Source organism: Euleptes europaea, chromosome 6 (assembly GCF_029931775.1).
Source record: "Euleptes europaea isolate rEulEur1 chromosome 6, rEulEur1.hap1, whole genome shotgun sequence".
Lineage (NCBI taxonomy): Eukaryota > Metazoa > Chordata > Lepidosauria > Squamata > Sphaerodactylidae > Euleptes > Euleptes europaea.
Genome location: NC_079317.1, coordinates 17,852,470 through 17,865,739, shown reverse-complemented (window position 1 = coordinate 17,865,739; position 13,270 = coordinate 17,852,470). Strand labels below are relative to the sequence as shown.

Sequence of the window (13,270 nt, the reverse complement as noted above, 5' to 3'; positions counted from 1 at the left end):
GTAAGCCAGTTTGATCCTCCTTAAAAGGAAGAGAAAGTTGGCATATAAAAATGAACTCTTCTTCTTCTTAATTGGGAAAAATATTTTAAATAAAAATGTTTTCAATAAATAAATGTGAATAAACCATAACTGAACTCTGCTTCCTGCCTTCACACACTTTTTGGAGCTGTGTGAACAATTTCTCATCACATTTTTGTGTGCCAGCCCAGAGTTTTGGATGCCAGATGTCCCAATTATTTGCAAGAACTTCCTACTCATTGCATCAGTCTTCACATCTCTCAGGTCATATTTGAAACCAGCTCTACAGTGGAGCATCAGGGGATGTGGCAGGTAAAAATTCCTCATGCCTTCCATAGCCTTCATGGCTTATGTTAAACCCACCATTTAAATAGACTGAATGCAGAGGGGAAAGATGAGGCGTATCTAATGGTGATGAAGTATCAGTATTATTTATGGCAACCGAGGCATGAAATGGATGTGGGATGAGCATGAAAACGATCACTCCAGCAGCTTTCCTACACTGAAGATTTTTGCAGTTCGTCACCCAAACCGTGGGAAAACCTCCATTTCCTTCCCATCTCTGTGGCATCGACCTCTATTTTCCCTGTTGGCAGCAAGTTTCACATTTTCTAGATGCAGATGGACAAATAAAACCCACGTGCTGTCTTTATGGCACAGATACTTAGTCTAATTGCCTTTCCACTGATGAGCTTAAGTAATCATATGCATAGTAGATTATATGGCTGATGGCAGGTGGTACATCCACACTATAGCAGCCAGGGCTGTCTTCTTTGTTCTTCTCTTTCTCTCGTCTTGCAGACTACTACCATAAAGGATGCAATCCTAAGTACACTGCCTTGGTAGGAAGCCCCATAGCAATGTGGCACTCACTCCTGAATAAACATATACAGGAACGGGCTGCATAGTAATCAATATTTGTTCCCTGCCAAGGAAAAAAAAAAGGCTGGATCAGCAACATTTTAGGAGAAGGACACTTTGCAGGAATGAGGGAGGTTGCCAGGCGTCCTCCAAAATGGATTGCCACCTGGTCCTGTTGTAATATTCTTAACACAAACAGTCTTTGCCTTGGCATAGGCAACTGAACACATGAACGCATGAAGCTGCCTTATACTGACCCTTGGTCCATCAAAGTCAGTACTGTCTACTCACTGGCAGCGGCTCTCCAGGGTCTGAGGCCTTTCAAATCACCTACCTACCTAGTCCCTTTAACTGGAGATGCCGGAGATTGAACCTGGGACCTTCTGCATGCCAAGCAGCTGCTCTAACGCTGAGCCACAGCCCCTCCTCTAGATAGCCCTTCAAGGGCCACTTTTGGTTCTGCTGCTTCCAGCTGCTGGGAGAACAGGATGCCTTTTCTACCTTTCTTGTCTCCCTTTCTGACACCACACACAAATAGCAGCAATATTTGCATTGATGAACATAGCCCAAAGTTACTTAGGCAAATGCATGGAATAATCACTTCCTCTTAATGTACAGTGTGTCATCCACAAGTATATAACAGGCTATGCTTAGCTCCCAGAATGCATTACTGGCAGGACTTAATTTGTGTGAGAGTTCACCAGCATGTTTTTAATGCCAAGTAGTTAATTTTTTAAAATATACTATCTGTTTAGAACATTTTTGTTCCATTCTTCCTCCAAAGAGCTCAGAGCAACATACACGGTTCGCCCATCGTACATTTTGCCCTCACAATGACCCCATGAAGTAGGTTAGGCTGAGACCGAGTGACTGGCCAAAGGTAATCCAGCAAGTTTTGCAGCAGGATGGGGATTTGAATCCAACTGTGCCAGATCCTAGCTAAACACCTTAATTGCTACACTACATTAGCTATTATATAATCTCCTCCATGCTCTTAAATTGTGTAGGGCAACTTAGAGCCAGTCAATGTCTGTCAGCCTGACCTACCTCATATAGGGTTGCCAACCTCCAAGTGGGATCTGGAGATCTCCTGCAATTACAAATGATCTCCAGACTGCACAGATCCATTCCCCTGGAGAAAATGGCTGCTTTGGAGGGAGGAGTCTGTAACATTTAGGGTTGCCAGGTCCCTCTTCACCATCGGTGGGAGGTTTTTGGGGTGGAGACTGAGGAGGGCAGGGTTTGAGGCAGGGTTGGGGGGGGGGGAGGAACTTCAATGCCATAGAGTCCAATTGCCAAAGTGGCCATTTTCTCCAGGTGAACTGAGCTCTATCAACCAAACTGCCAGCTTGGAGGGCTTTAAGAGGGGAGTGGACATATTCATGGAGGAGAGGGGTATTCATGGCTATTAGTTAGAATTGATACTAGTCATGCTGCATACCTATTCTCTCCAGGATCAGAGGAGCATGCCTATTATTTTGGGTGCGGTGGAACACAGGCAGGATGGTGCTGCTGCAGTCGTCTTGTTTGGGGGCTTCCTAGAAGCACCTGTTTGGCCACAGTGTGAACAGACTGCTGGACTTGATGGGCCTTGGTCTGATCCAGCAGGGCTTTTCTTATGTTCTAACTAGAGATCAGTTGCAACAGCAGATCTCCAGCTAGTACCTGGAGGTTGGCAAACCTAATTAACATTATACTACCCTAAGATCCTTCCCCTAACCAAACCTCACCTCCCCAGGTTCCACCCCCAGATCTCCAGGAATTTCCCAAGACAGAGTTGGCAGCCCTGCTCGCAGGGTTGCTATGAAGATAAAATGAGGTTATAAGCACACCCTCTTTGAATTTCTGGAAGGAAAAAGGTGTTGTTTTATCTAGTTTTTTTTTTTTAAATCAACAGAAAAGTGAAGCATATGTAAGAAGGATACAGCTGTGATGCAATGAAGAACAAGAGTGCTTTGGAACAAATGTAGTATGCTTTCCCACACTTAGGTCATATTTGTTTCCTTATCCCTAACCACATCCAGTGATCTTCGCACAACACACCCCTCAATTAGCCCAGGCGCCTTCTGCGCATGCTCCCATCCCCGCCTCTTCGTTCATTCGCCCCTCACGCACCGAAGCGCCTCCCATTTCTTCCCTTCCCACCTGAGCTTCGCCCCGCCCCCTGCACCCCGCGCTAAAGAGGCCGAGAGGGCTAGCGCATGCGCGGCGTGGGAGTAAACGGGAGAGGCCGCGTGGCTCCTCCCACTTTCCGGCGCGAGCCTTTCCCTTCCCTTTCGGGCCGGCGTCGACATCGTCTCCCCGCCCCCCGGTGCGGCTGCGCACTGAGCCTTACATCCGGGCACTGGGGCAGGATGAATGCTCCTTTCCAAGATGGCGGCGGAGGGAGGAGGGAAGGAGATGAACGAGATTAAGACCCAGTTCACCACCCGGGAGGGGCTGTACAAGCTGCTGAGCCACTCGGAGTACAGCCGGCCCAACCGGGTGCCTTTCAACTCGCAGGGCTCCAACCCCGTCCGCGTCTCCTTCGTCAACGTCAACGACCAGAGCGGCAACGGGGACCGGCTCTGCTTCAATGTGGGCCGGGAGCTCTACTTCTATATCTACAAGGGGGTGCGCAAGGTAACGCGCGGGGGGGGGGGGGTTGGGGGAAGGGCCTGGCGCCCCTCGGGAGGCCTGCGGCGGCTGAGGGAAGCCGAGGCTGGCGGGGTTGGGGGTGGAGGCGACGCTCGGCCCTTCGCCCGGGCGCCTCCTGGCTGCCTGAGGCACGCAGTTGTCAGTGAGGCCCCTCCTCGACCCTTATGACTCCTTCTCTTTGGGGAGTTGGTGGGTGGGGGGAGCTTCGGGGGGGGGCTCCTTGAGTCGGTTTGGGGAACGGGCGGAGAGTTATTTCGTTGCCCTTCATGCCCCGTGCTGCGTCGGTTCCCGGTTGTGGTGAGAATGCACGTTGTGCAAGCAAACCACGTGTATCTGGATGCCTGCTAGGAGGAAGGTAGTGCTGCATCAGACTTTTAACTACGGAGCCATGGGTGGTCGTGGTCAGTAAAGTGTTCAAACCTGAGAATGCCAGTGCTGGGAGGCAACACCGAGCGAAGGCCTTGGCCTCTATGCCCTGTTTTTTTGGCCCCACAGGGCAATTCTTTAGCTGCTATGCGAGACTAGATGCTGATCTAAAGGGACCACTGATCTAATCTTGCAAGGATCGGGTCTCTTAAATTCTTGAAGTGTGTGTGGGGTATAGAAACTAGACGCCTTGAAGTTGCTTGTTGCATGTACCCCTGGGCAAGGGGTGTGGAAGTGGTACGAATGGCTGTTAGTTTGTTGCTGCTGTTTAATTGCTAGAATGTTTTGGGTATTTTGAAGTTCCAGGGATCTTTAGGCCTTGTTTACAGGGAATCTTTCAGCTGTGGATTTGCACCACAATATTCTAGGTGACTGGCTAGAGAAGATATGAAGGCAGCATGGTTTTTTGTTTACATGTTTTTGTAATAAGATGAGAAGATAGTATCTTGCAGCAGACACAGTCTACTTTGGTAGCAGTGTGTGTGTGTGTACACACGGTTTTCTGTGGAAAAGAGTGGAGTATCGTTCTATTGAGTGTTCTGTCCTGTGGTGGAAGGCTCCTCTTGGTTGGTAGATGTTTCAAAAAGGTAGGTAGGCTGTGCAGTTAATATGAGTGTAAATGCTCGAATATGACATAAGGTATGGATGATCTGTCTCTGATTCAGATAATATAAAATTGCACTTCAGTCTACTGGTTTAAGACATCATACACTTTCATTTGTGTGTCAGTGTTGTGAAACCCATAATTCTATTTTAATGAACACGGACATAACCAATTGGGTTTCACAAAGCTACGTATAATGTTGGCGGAGGGGTAACTTTCATGGGCAATTATTAACTCATAGTCTCTTTTAAAGAAGCCGGGCTTTATTTCAAGGACATTCTTGTACCCATGGTGCAGTTCTGTACCTGAGCTGTCAATTGACTTGCCAATGTATTGTACCTGGTTTCTTGTAGCAGCAGTTCAGCATCTCATTTTCAGTGAAAGGATCCCTTCTAAATTAAATAGTTTAGAGTAAGTGTTGTCACAAAACTTATGGAATCTTTCAGATATGGTGCTAAAAAGTTTTGTAAGGCATTATTACTCTATAGCCAAAACCTTTATAAATTGAAGAATGTTCCATTTGAAAGCATTATTTTAGGTGATATTCTCTATGCTTGTAAATAGCCTCTCACTTGTGTTGAGTAAGAATTGCCTTCAGGCAGGGAAATTTTTGTAAAGCAGATGAGAATAGGTTCTTCACTTCCACCCCTCCCCCTGGCTATTATGCGGTGCAAATGACTTGCATTAGTATGCATGGGCACAAGAACTTAGTTTTTGTAGACTTCTGTTTTTGTGAACTTGTTTGCAAGGTTGTGATACTCAGAACAACAGGTGAACTTCTGAAAGTGTGGAACATTCATGGATTTCATTGCTTCATTGTTCTGATTTGCAGAGGCTTCTTATGAAAGAGGTTTCTTGTGGTAGAAAGAGGGCATTTGTTCAATGGTAACCACAAAATGTTAGAACTTTTTGCAGACGTTTTTATATTAAACCACTTCTCCATACTAGTAGAGAGAAGCAGAAACTTTGCAACACATTTGTTGCATTTCCAGGATTTTATTTGTTTTACTGGAATGGTGCCTATTCTAGGATCAGCTATTAAGCAGTGGTAGAACAAATGCTTTGTACTCTTCCTTTGCCTAACCTACCATGTTGTTAGTCTGAAATGGTGCTCTTAACCCTTGAGAGGAACGATGAGAAACAAATGTAATATGCAGGTATCATTTAATTGGTTCTAGGCTGTGTGGTATCTAAAGAATTAATAGGCTCCCTCCCCAGCTAAACTTCAGTATAACAGAACTAATTTGTATGTTGTTGTATGTATCAAAGGTCTTGTGTGTTCAGTTTCTGGTAATGATATTGGAACTATATAGATTGCCTCCCAAAGATACAGCAAAAATTTGGCTCTGAACACACAGTTGAGATCACTTTAGAGATGGATTGCTTATAGCTTTACATCCTTGAGCAAGAGGTGTGCTTGCTGAGTGGTTTACAGAACTCTAAACAGTGAATTGTACTTCTGTTTAATACTTGTTGTGAGGTGGATATTCTGATCCATGAAGAAGAAGAATTGGTTTTTATATGCCGACTTTCTCTCCCCTTAAGGGAGACTCAAACTGGCTTACAATCACCTTCCCCTCCCCACAACAGACACCCTGTGAGGTAGGTGAGGCTGAGCGAACTGGAAGTGAGCTGTGACTAGCCCAAGGTCACCCAGCTGGCTTCATGTGTAGGAATGGGGAAACAAATCCAGTTCACCAGGTTAGCCTCCGCTGCTCATGTGGAGGAGTGGGGAGTCAAACCTGGTTCTCCAGATCAGACTCCACCGCTCCAAACCACCGCTCTTAACCACTGCACCATGTTAATCCCTAGAAGCTCATAGTTCTTTAAAGTTCATGTCAGTATGATTTTGCATGTGCATTGGTTTAACTTTGATTAGTGTGAATGAACTAGATGCTTTTCATGAGCATGACGAGTCAGGTTTGAATTCAGGTATCTTTTAGAGAAAATAGCTAAAATGCAGACCACTTTTGGAGATCTGTGAGAAGCAGCCAACAAGAATGAAATGCCAGAAATACAAGTATTACAGTCTTGCTGTCTGCTAACTGAGGAATCTGTCCCTAATGTTCTAGCCTGTCAAGACAATCTGTTGATAGATACTGATTATTGAACTTACATCTGTCAAGCAGGGAAGTGACTACTTATGTTCTTACAAAATATTTTAAGAGTCTAATTCATTCCTCCTTAGCAACGCATTGATAGAGGGAGACAGATTCTCCGAATGGTGCTCGTGGATCTTTCCCACTGCTCAAAGCACCAGAGGCCCAGGAACAAAATGCGGTAGTGCACAGTGAAGAGGGGGAACTGCATAATGTTGTCATTCCTTGCTCTTTCACTGATGCAAGAGGGGAGTGGGGTCAATGTGGCCTACTTCCCTCTCCTCAGAGCAGCTTCCCATGGCATTTCCCCAGGACTTTTGCCACTAGCTTTCTGGGGGGCTATTGAGGGTCCGGGGATGTGGGAAAGGTAAGTAGTCTTGAGTACCTTCTGTTCATGATTTGTTCATTCCAAGTATTTGTAGAATTGCGTTGATTCAGTTATGCTTGTCTTATCACTATTTCTGGCTTTGAACATATCCACAGCCTAGGTGGACATGAATGCTCTTGAAGCCAACCTTGAACTTGTGAATACCTTTGACTTTAGAATGGCTGTCATGAACAGGGCTGGGGGTGGGAATCCAGAGTGTGTTTTTTCTCTGTCTGAGAATGTAGAGTTTCAGTTCACTGTCACAAACTTGGCAACAGTGTATTACACTGATTAGGAAATTTTAGGAAACAAACTTATTCTAAATAGCCGTTCTTTCTGCCTTGCAGGTCAGTCGCAATAGGCTCATTTAAATATTGTTAAATAGAGGTGAGTCATTGTGGAGTGGAGAAACTTCAATCTAGCCTATTTTATATTAAAATACCTGTGATCAACCAGTGAATTTTGAATTTACAGTCTAGGAGTGGGTACACTAAGAGACATTGTGGTGTAGCAGTTAGAAGATGAGGCAGATGGAGACTCAAGTTAATGTCTCAATTTGCCGGGAAAAACTCAGTGTGTGACCTTGAGCCAGTTGCATACTCTCTGCCTAACTTACTTCACACATGGTCGTTGTGAGGGTAACATGGGAGGGGGGTTAATGGGGGGGGAGGATGAGATGAAAATGTAACGTGCAAGATGTCTGGATAGTGAAGCCATAACTAATCTGTGTTGAACTCTTGCTTAAAGCCATATATTAGGCTGAAGCAAAGTTGGCCTGATCCAACAGTCTGTGGGATTTCCCGCAACCCTAGCTGGTGCAAGGCAGTACCCCGGAAACTGGCCGGTAGTATGCTGGTGGGTCATACCCTATCTTCAGCTGCCCTAAATAGTGGCAGAAAGATTTCAAGAAAAATCTGGGTGTTTTTTTAACCATTGTAATTTAAACTACAGACATTTTCCCGAACTGCTATGGTAAAGTAGGTACGTTAGACCACTAGTTGGTTTGATAAATATCCGAAGTGTTGGTAACAGTAACAGAATTTATGGTTGGGAAGAAGAGGAGTTGGTTTTTATATTGCGACTTTCTCTGCCACTTAAGGGAGAATCAAACTGGCTTACAGTCACCTTCCCCTCCCCACAACAGACGCCCTGTGAGAAAGCTGTGGGGCTGAGAGAGTGTGACTAGCCCAAGGTCACCCAGCTGGCTTCATGTGTAGGAGTAGGGAAACCAATCCAGTTCACCAGATTAGCCTCCACAGCTCATGTGGAGGAGTGGGGAATCAAATCTGGTTCTCCAGATCATAGTCCACCACTCAAAACCACTGCTCTTAACCACTACACCATGCTGGCTCTCACCATATTAGAACCATATTAGGCTTTCCAACATGTACCACAGCAGGACTTAATGATTGCAGGATTATTTAGCTGTTTTGGCTTTTCACCTATGGGATAACTGACTCAATATGAAGGAAAGTGGTACCTGATAAGATGTTTGCCCCAGGTTCACATGCAGCTAGACTTAGACCAGCAGTATCCCTGACTGAAGACAAATCATAGAACTCCAGACTTTGTGGAATGTTGTATGTAATGGCTTTCTACTTCTCTGTGGCTGTCATGATAGTCTTGATGACTTGGCTCTCACAATGTTCTTTGAGAATGTTGAGTTATGACCTTATGTCCTTGACAGGCATTGGATTAAAATGTATAACTTCTGGCCTGATTGCTTTGGGAGAAAAGGTATAGATGTTTTGCAACCTGAACCTATCACCTTGTCACTCAGAAGTAAAATCCTGTGTGTGGGGTGGGGGGGGACAACACCTTTCCCGCTGCTGCCTCCTTTGTTCTTAATTCTTTTGTAGAATTGTATCCAGCATACGTTTACATTCTTTCTTGTTTAGGTAATGGGTTTTTTTGTAGCTATATCATCAGATGGTTCTTAATACTAAGGTTTTACTTATTTCAAGGAGTCCCTTGTTATGGAATGATCTGCAAAACATATTGCATATTGTAGTGGTTAGGAGCGAAGTTGTCTGCTTGTGGTGGATACATCAGCACAGTCATGAATATACTGGATTGTCTTAGCCAAAGCCACCATCTCTTCGGGGATAAAGAGGCTCTGACAGGTCTGTTATAAGGATTATGGAGGATGAATGTGAAGCTGTTTGAGGACTTCGAAAAAAATACTATATATTAAAGATGGGGGCAAATGAGGACTTGCAGAGGAGATATCTGAACCCACCCCTGTGTCGTCCCTTCTTGCTTTGCCTAATAGTTTACGTTTGTCCCTGGTCATATGCCCCCCCCCCCAATTCCTGCCTGTGCACAGACAAGGCAAGTTTTTGGAGATGGGGTGGGTGTTTGATCTGTCAAGAGATTTGTTTGCAGAAAGTATACCCTGCCCCCTGAGTGCTCCCCCATGTGGATTATTTTATCTGTACAGGAGAGCAATTCATAGCTGTAATGTATAATGGAAGGGGGTTTCTCTGTATCTTAGTCACAATTTTAGCTGGAACGAAGCTGATATGGTGTGTGGTTTTATGTGAATTTCTGTTTGTCAAGTGTTTTGGTTTTCTGTATTTCCGCGGTTGGTTTTGTGTACACATGTACAGTTTTAAGAATCCTGGGCTTGATTACGACAAAACAGAAGCAGAATTGAGATGGAGATTTTCTGGTTGAACGACCTGTGGTATGAAATTTGTAAACATCCCTCATTCTCATGGTGCTAGTTAAGAGGACAGCTGGGTTTATTTTGGGTTGACTATGAATTGCATGTTTTGGAGTTTTAGAAAATAATTGTTTGGACTGGAATTAAAAATGTGATCACTTTCTGGATTGCTAGCTGTCTGGCTGATGATGTTAGCAACTGATTTGTCTCTGTGCCTGCTATGTGGGATGCAGGGGAGAAAGTAAACCTCTGATTGCTGGATCACATTCTTCCAACTTCGAGATTCCACTGTACTACCAGTTTGAGTTGTGCATACTGTACTGGCCTGCAGTTCATTACACAATTCTGAAGTTCCCATGGTTAATAACTCCTGTAGCATAGTGCTGAAAAGCAGCCATGGACCTGTGCTGGCCTTGAAGATGTATTAAAAATAAAATGTTAATCCCCTTGTCCCTGCATGCTTTGCCATGGTTATAATTTTGGGTAACCCATGACACCTGAAGCAAACAAGATTGTATGCAGGCCTGGCAGAGTTCATTTGTTTTTCAGGGCGATGTTTCCCATTTACTTTTATTAGCCTGAAGGGCTAATTCCAAAGTGTGAGCTAATGCAAACATGTGCTTGTTGATGGAATCTTGTGATTAGAACAGAACCTTAGCATTTGAGTGGTTTTGTGGACCTTCCACAGACTCTGTAGATTTGCAAATCCTATATTGTACTTAGAAGAGAGAAACAAACAAATGGAAAAATTCAGGTTTGTTTGCATAATACGTTCGGTAGCATGTACCCCTTTCATAGTCATACCTTCTCATTTACATGTTATTCAAATTTTTATGCACACCTTTATATAAGTACTTGCGTATAGGCAGAAATACTGATTCCTTTCTGTGACCCCATTTCCATGATCAGACAGTATCGTCTGCCCCTAGGACTTGTGTCCTGGTAGCTTTAAGAAACTAAAGCAAACCCTGTGTATTTAGAATGTTAAACACCCCAGACTGCCTTGGCACATGAGCCAATAGTTAAATCTTATGAAGTACAAGTTGGAGGTGCTTACAGACACATCCTTTTCCTGAGTTGCCTTTTCGAGCAATTTGAAACCTCCAGAAAGCTGGTGTTGAACTTCATGAAGAATCACATGGGCAAAAAGCTGTGTGTGTGGAAACAAGAAGGCAAGAGTCACTGGAAAAGACAATCATGCTAGGAAAAGTTGAAGGCAGCAGGAGAAGAGGAAGACCCAACAAAAGATGGATTGACTCTGTAAAGGAAGCCACGACCCTCAGTTTGCAAGACCTGAGCAAGGTTGCTAAAGACAGGACGTTTTGAAGGACATTGATTCATAGGGTCGCCATGAGTCGGAAGTGACTTGATGGCACGTAACACACACACACACACGTGGAAACCAAAATCTCCCTGACCTCATCACTGGTGGAAGTAGTAGTTGGTCTGGTTCTATCCAGTTCCTCCACCTTGCTTGCAGCCCCCTGAGCTGCATGGCTCTTTTCCCATTCGAGTTATACAGCCTTCAGCATCAGCTGTTCAGTGGTCCTGGGGTTGCACTGGGAACGGGGGGGGGGGAGAGAAGGTCCACATCTGCCAGCACCACTGTGCTTGTGCTTTGCAGGGTCCAGCTCATAATTAAAATCCATGGGTACCCTTTGGTGATTGAACTACCTCACGTCTGTTGTTTAGCCAGTCCACAGGGAGGCAGGCTCCAACTTTTTCTTTGCTATGCAGCTGTCCATTTAACTACCGGTTTTCAGCCTACAGTCTTAATATTATGATAAGAATAAACATTTCAGATTTCTGTGTGGCCTTAGGAGCTACCATATCATTTCCTAATTTTTAGGGTTTTTTTCAGAGCTTGCTGCTCATTTGGAGTAGCTACTCACAATGGCCATATTCGTGCAAACCATGTTTTGCTTGCTCTGAGCACCCCATGGACTCTTTTGCTCCACCTGGTTAGCATTAACAGCAGCTTTCCTGAAACCTCCTTTTGAGCAAACTTTGAAGAGGAGGAGGGAATCTGTGGATGATGAGGAAGACTGAGCAGCCTGCAGTTGCATCTGAAGCATAGCTTAGTTGTTGGCATGAGAGAGCCAGCGTGGTGTAGTGGTTAAGAGCGGTGGTTTGAAGTGGCGGACTCTGATCTGGAGAACCGGGTTGGATTCCCCACTCCTCCACATGAGCGGCGGAGGCTCATCTGGTGAACTGGGTTGGTTTCCCCACTCCTCCACATGAAGCCAGCTGTGTGACCTTGGGCTAGTCACACTCTCAGCCCCACAGCTTTCTCACAGCGTGTCTGTTATGGGGAGGGGAAGGGAAGGTGATTGTAAGCTGATTTGATTCTTCCATAAGTGGTAGAGAAAATCGGCATATAAAAACCAACTCTTCTTCTTCTTCTTAGTTGTTGGCATGTATCCTGCCAGACAGTTCCAAAGATTTAATGGCTCTTAAGCTTTCAGAACAGGGGCACCAATCTCTACTGATTCTCCCCCCCCCCCTTGCTGCAAACTGTTGCTCGGCCTGATGGCATTCCTGAGGGTCTGCTGATGCCCAGGAAAAAATTTTTAGGGGGCTCAGTGTGACTACCAAGGGAGTGTGGAAGCAATGAAGATCCAATGAAGACCCAATGTAGATCGAATGGTATTCCTTCTTTCATTCTGGTTATGAAACACAACCCTCTGGTGCTTTCACAGAGCACAGCCACAGGATATCTTGTGAGAGTGCGTGTGAGCTCCTCAGTCCTTTTCCCTGGTGCTTGAATGCGCACATGTGAGAGAGCTGCTGTTAGGAAATGGAAGACGCACCACCTTTTATTTGGTTCCGAGGGTGTGTAAGAGGCTCTTGTGGGTAGAAGGGTGTGCCCTTACTCCCACTCTCTGAGGCAAGCCCCAGAGGTTGGCATGGCGGCTCTGTTTAACTACAGGTAATGCCAGCAGCTGTTTTAAGCTCTGCTGCTAACTCAGAACTTCTCTCAGGAGGCACAAAGTCCCTGATCGAGGCAAGACCGTGTGTGTGTGTGTGTAAGAGAGAGAGAACAGGTGGGGGAGGGAGGAATGAGGTGAAGAAATCCTTCTAAGCTCCTCACAGCCTGTTCCAGATCAGATCACTTCCTGTCCTGTCCCCACACAGCAGTTGTGGGATTTGAGCTACACCTAACCCCGAGAGAGTAAGGATGGAGGGAGGCTGAATATTTCAAGTTCTAAGTTACCTCCCACTATTACTGGCTGCATGCCCCATTAGCTCTTAGCTGATAGGCCACCCCGCTTTGTCAGCATGTGGGGTTTTTTGGTGGTATTTCATTCTACAGCGCTCAAGGCTGTGTACAAATTTAAAAGCAGTCTAAAAAGGAAACGGTTTTGAGTACATGGAATGATTTTATAAAGCAGCCTATTCAGCCAGAAACAGCCAGACAGCTAAAAATCTTAAGAGAACAACATTTTAATCTAATGTTGGAAGCTGTATAAAGGCATAGCCTGGCAGGCCTCCTTGGCAAGGTCATTGTATAGTTGAAGAGCTACCACTGAAGAGGCCATTTCTGTACAGCTGTCCTCGCAAATTAGATGTTTTGGTTCTAAGGTAAGGTCCCC

At 45.2% G+C, this 13,270-nt stretch overlaps 1 protein-coding gene across 1 annotated transcript in view; it reads left to right on the top strand.

Moving 5' to 3' along the window:
• The first annotated feature begins 3,222 nt into the window (after nucleotides 1-3,222).
• WDR20 (WD repeat domain 20) overlaps nucleotides 3,223-13,270 on the top strand; it is a 53,089-nt gene continuing 43,041 nt past the window's right edge. Inside the window, exon 1 of the mRNA XM_056852065.1 lies at nucleotides 3,223-3,501. Within this exon, the coding sequence (XP_056708043.1) occupies nucleotides 3,238-3,501 (264 nt within the window). The 5' untranslated portion in view covers nucleotides 3,223-3,237. The remainder of the gene's footprint in view (nucleotides 3,502-13,270) is intronic.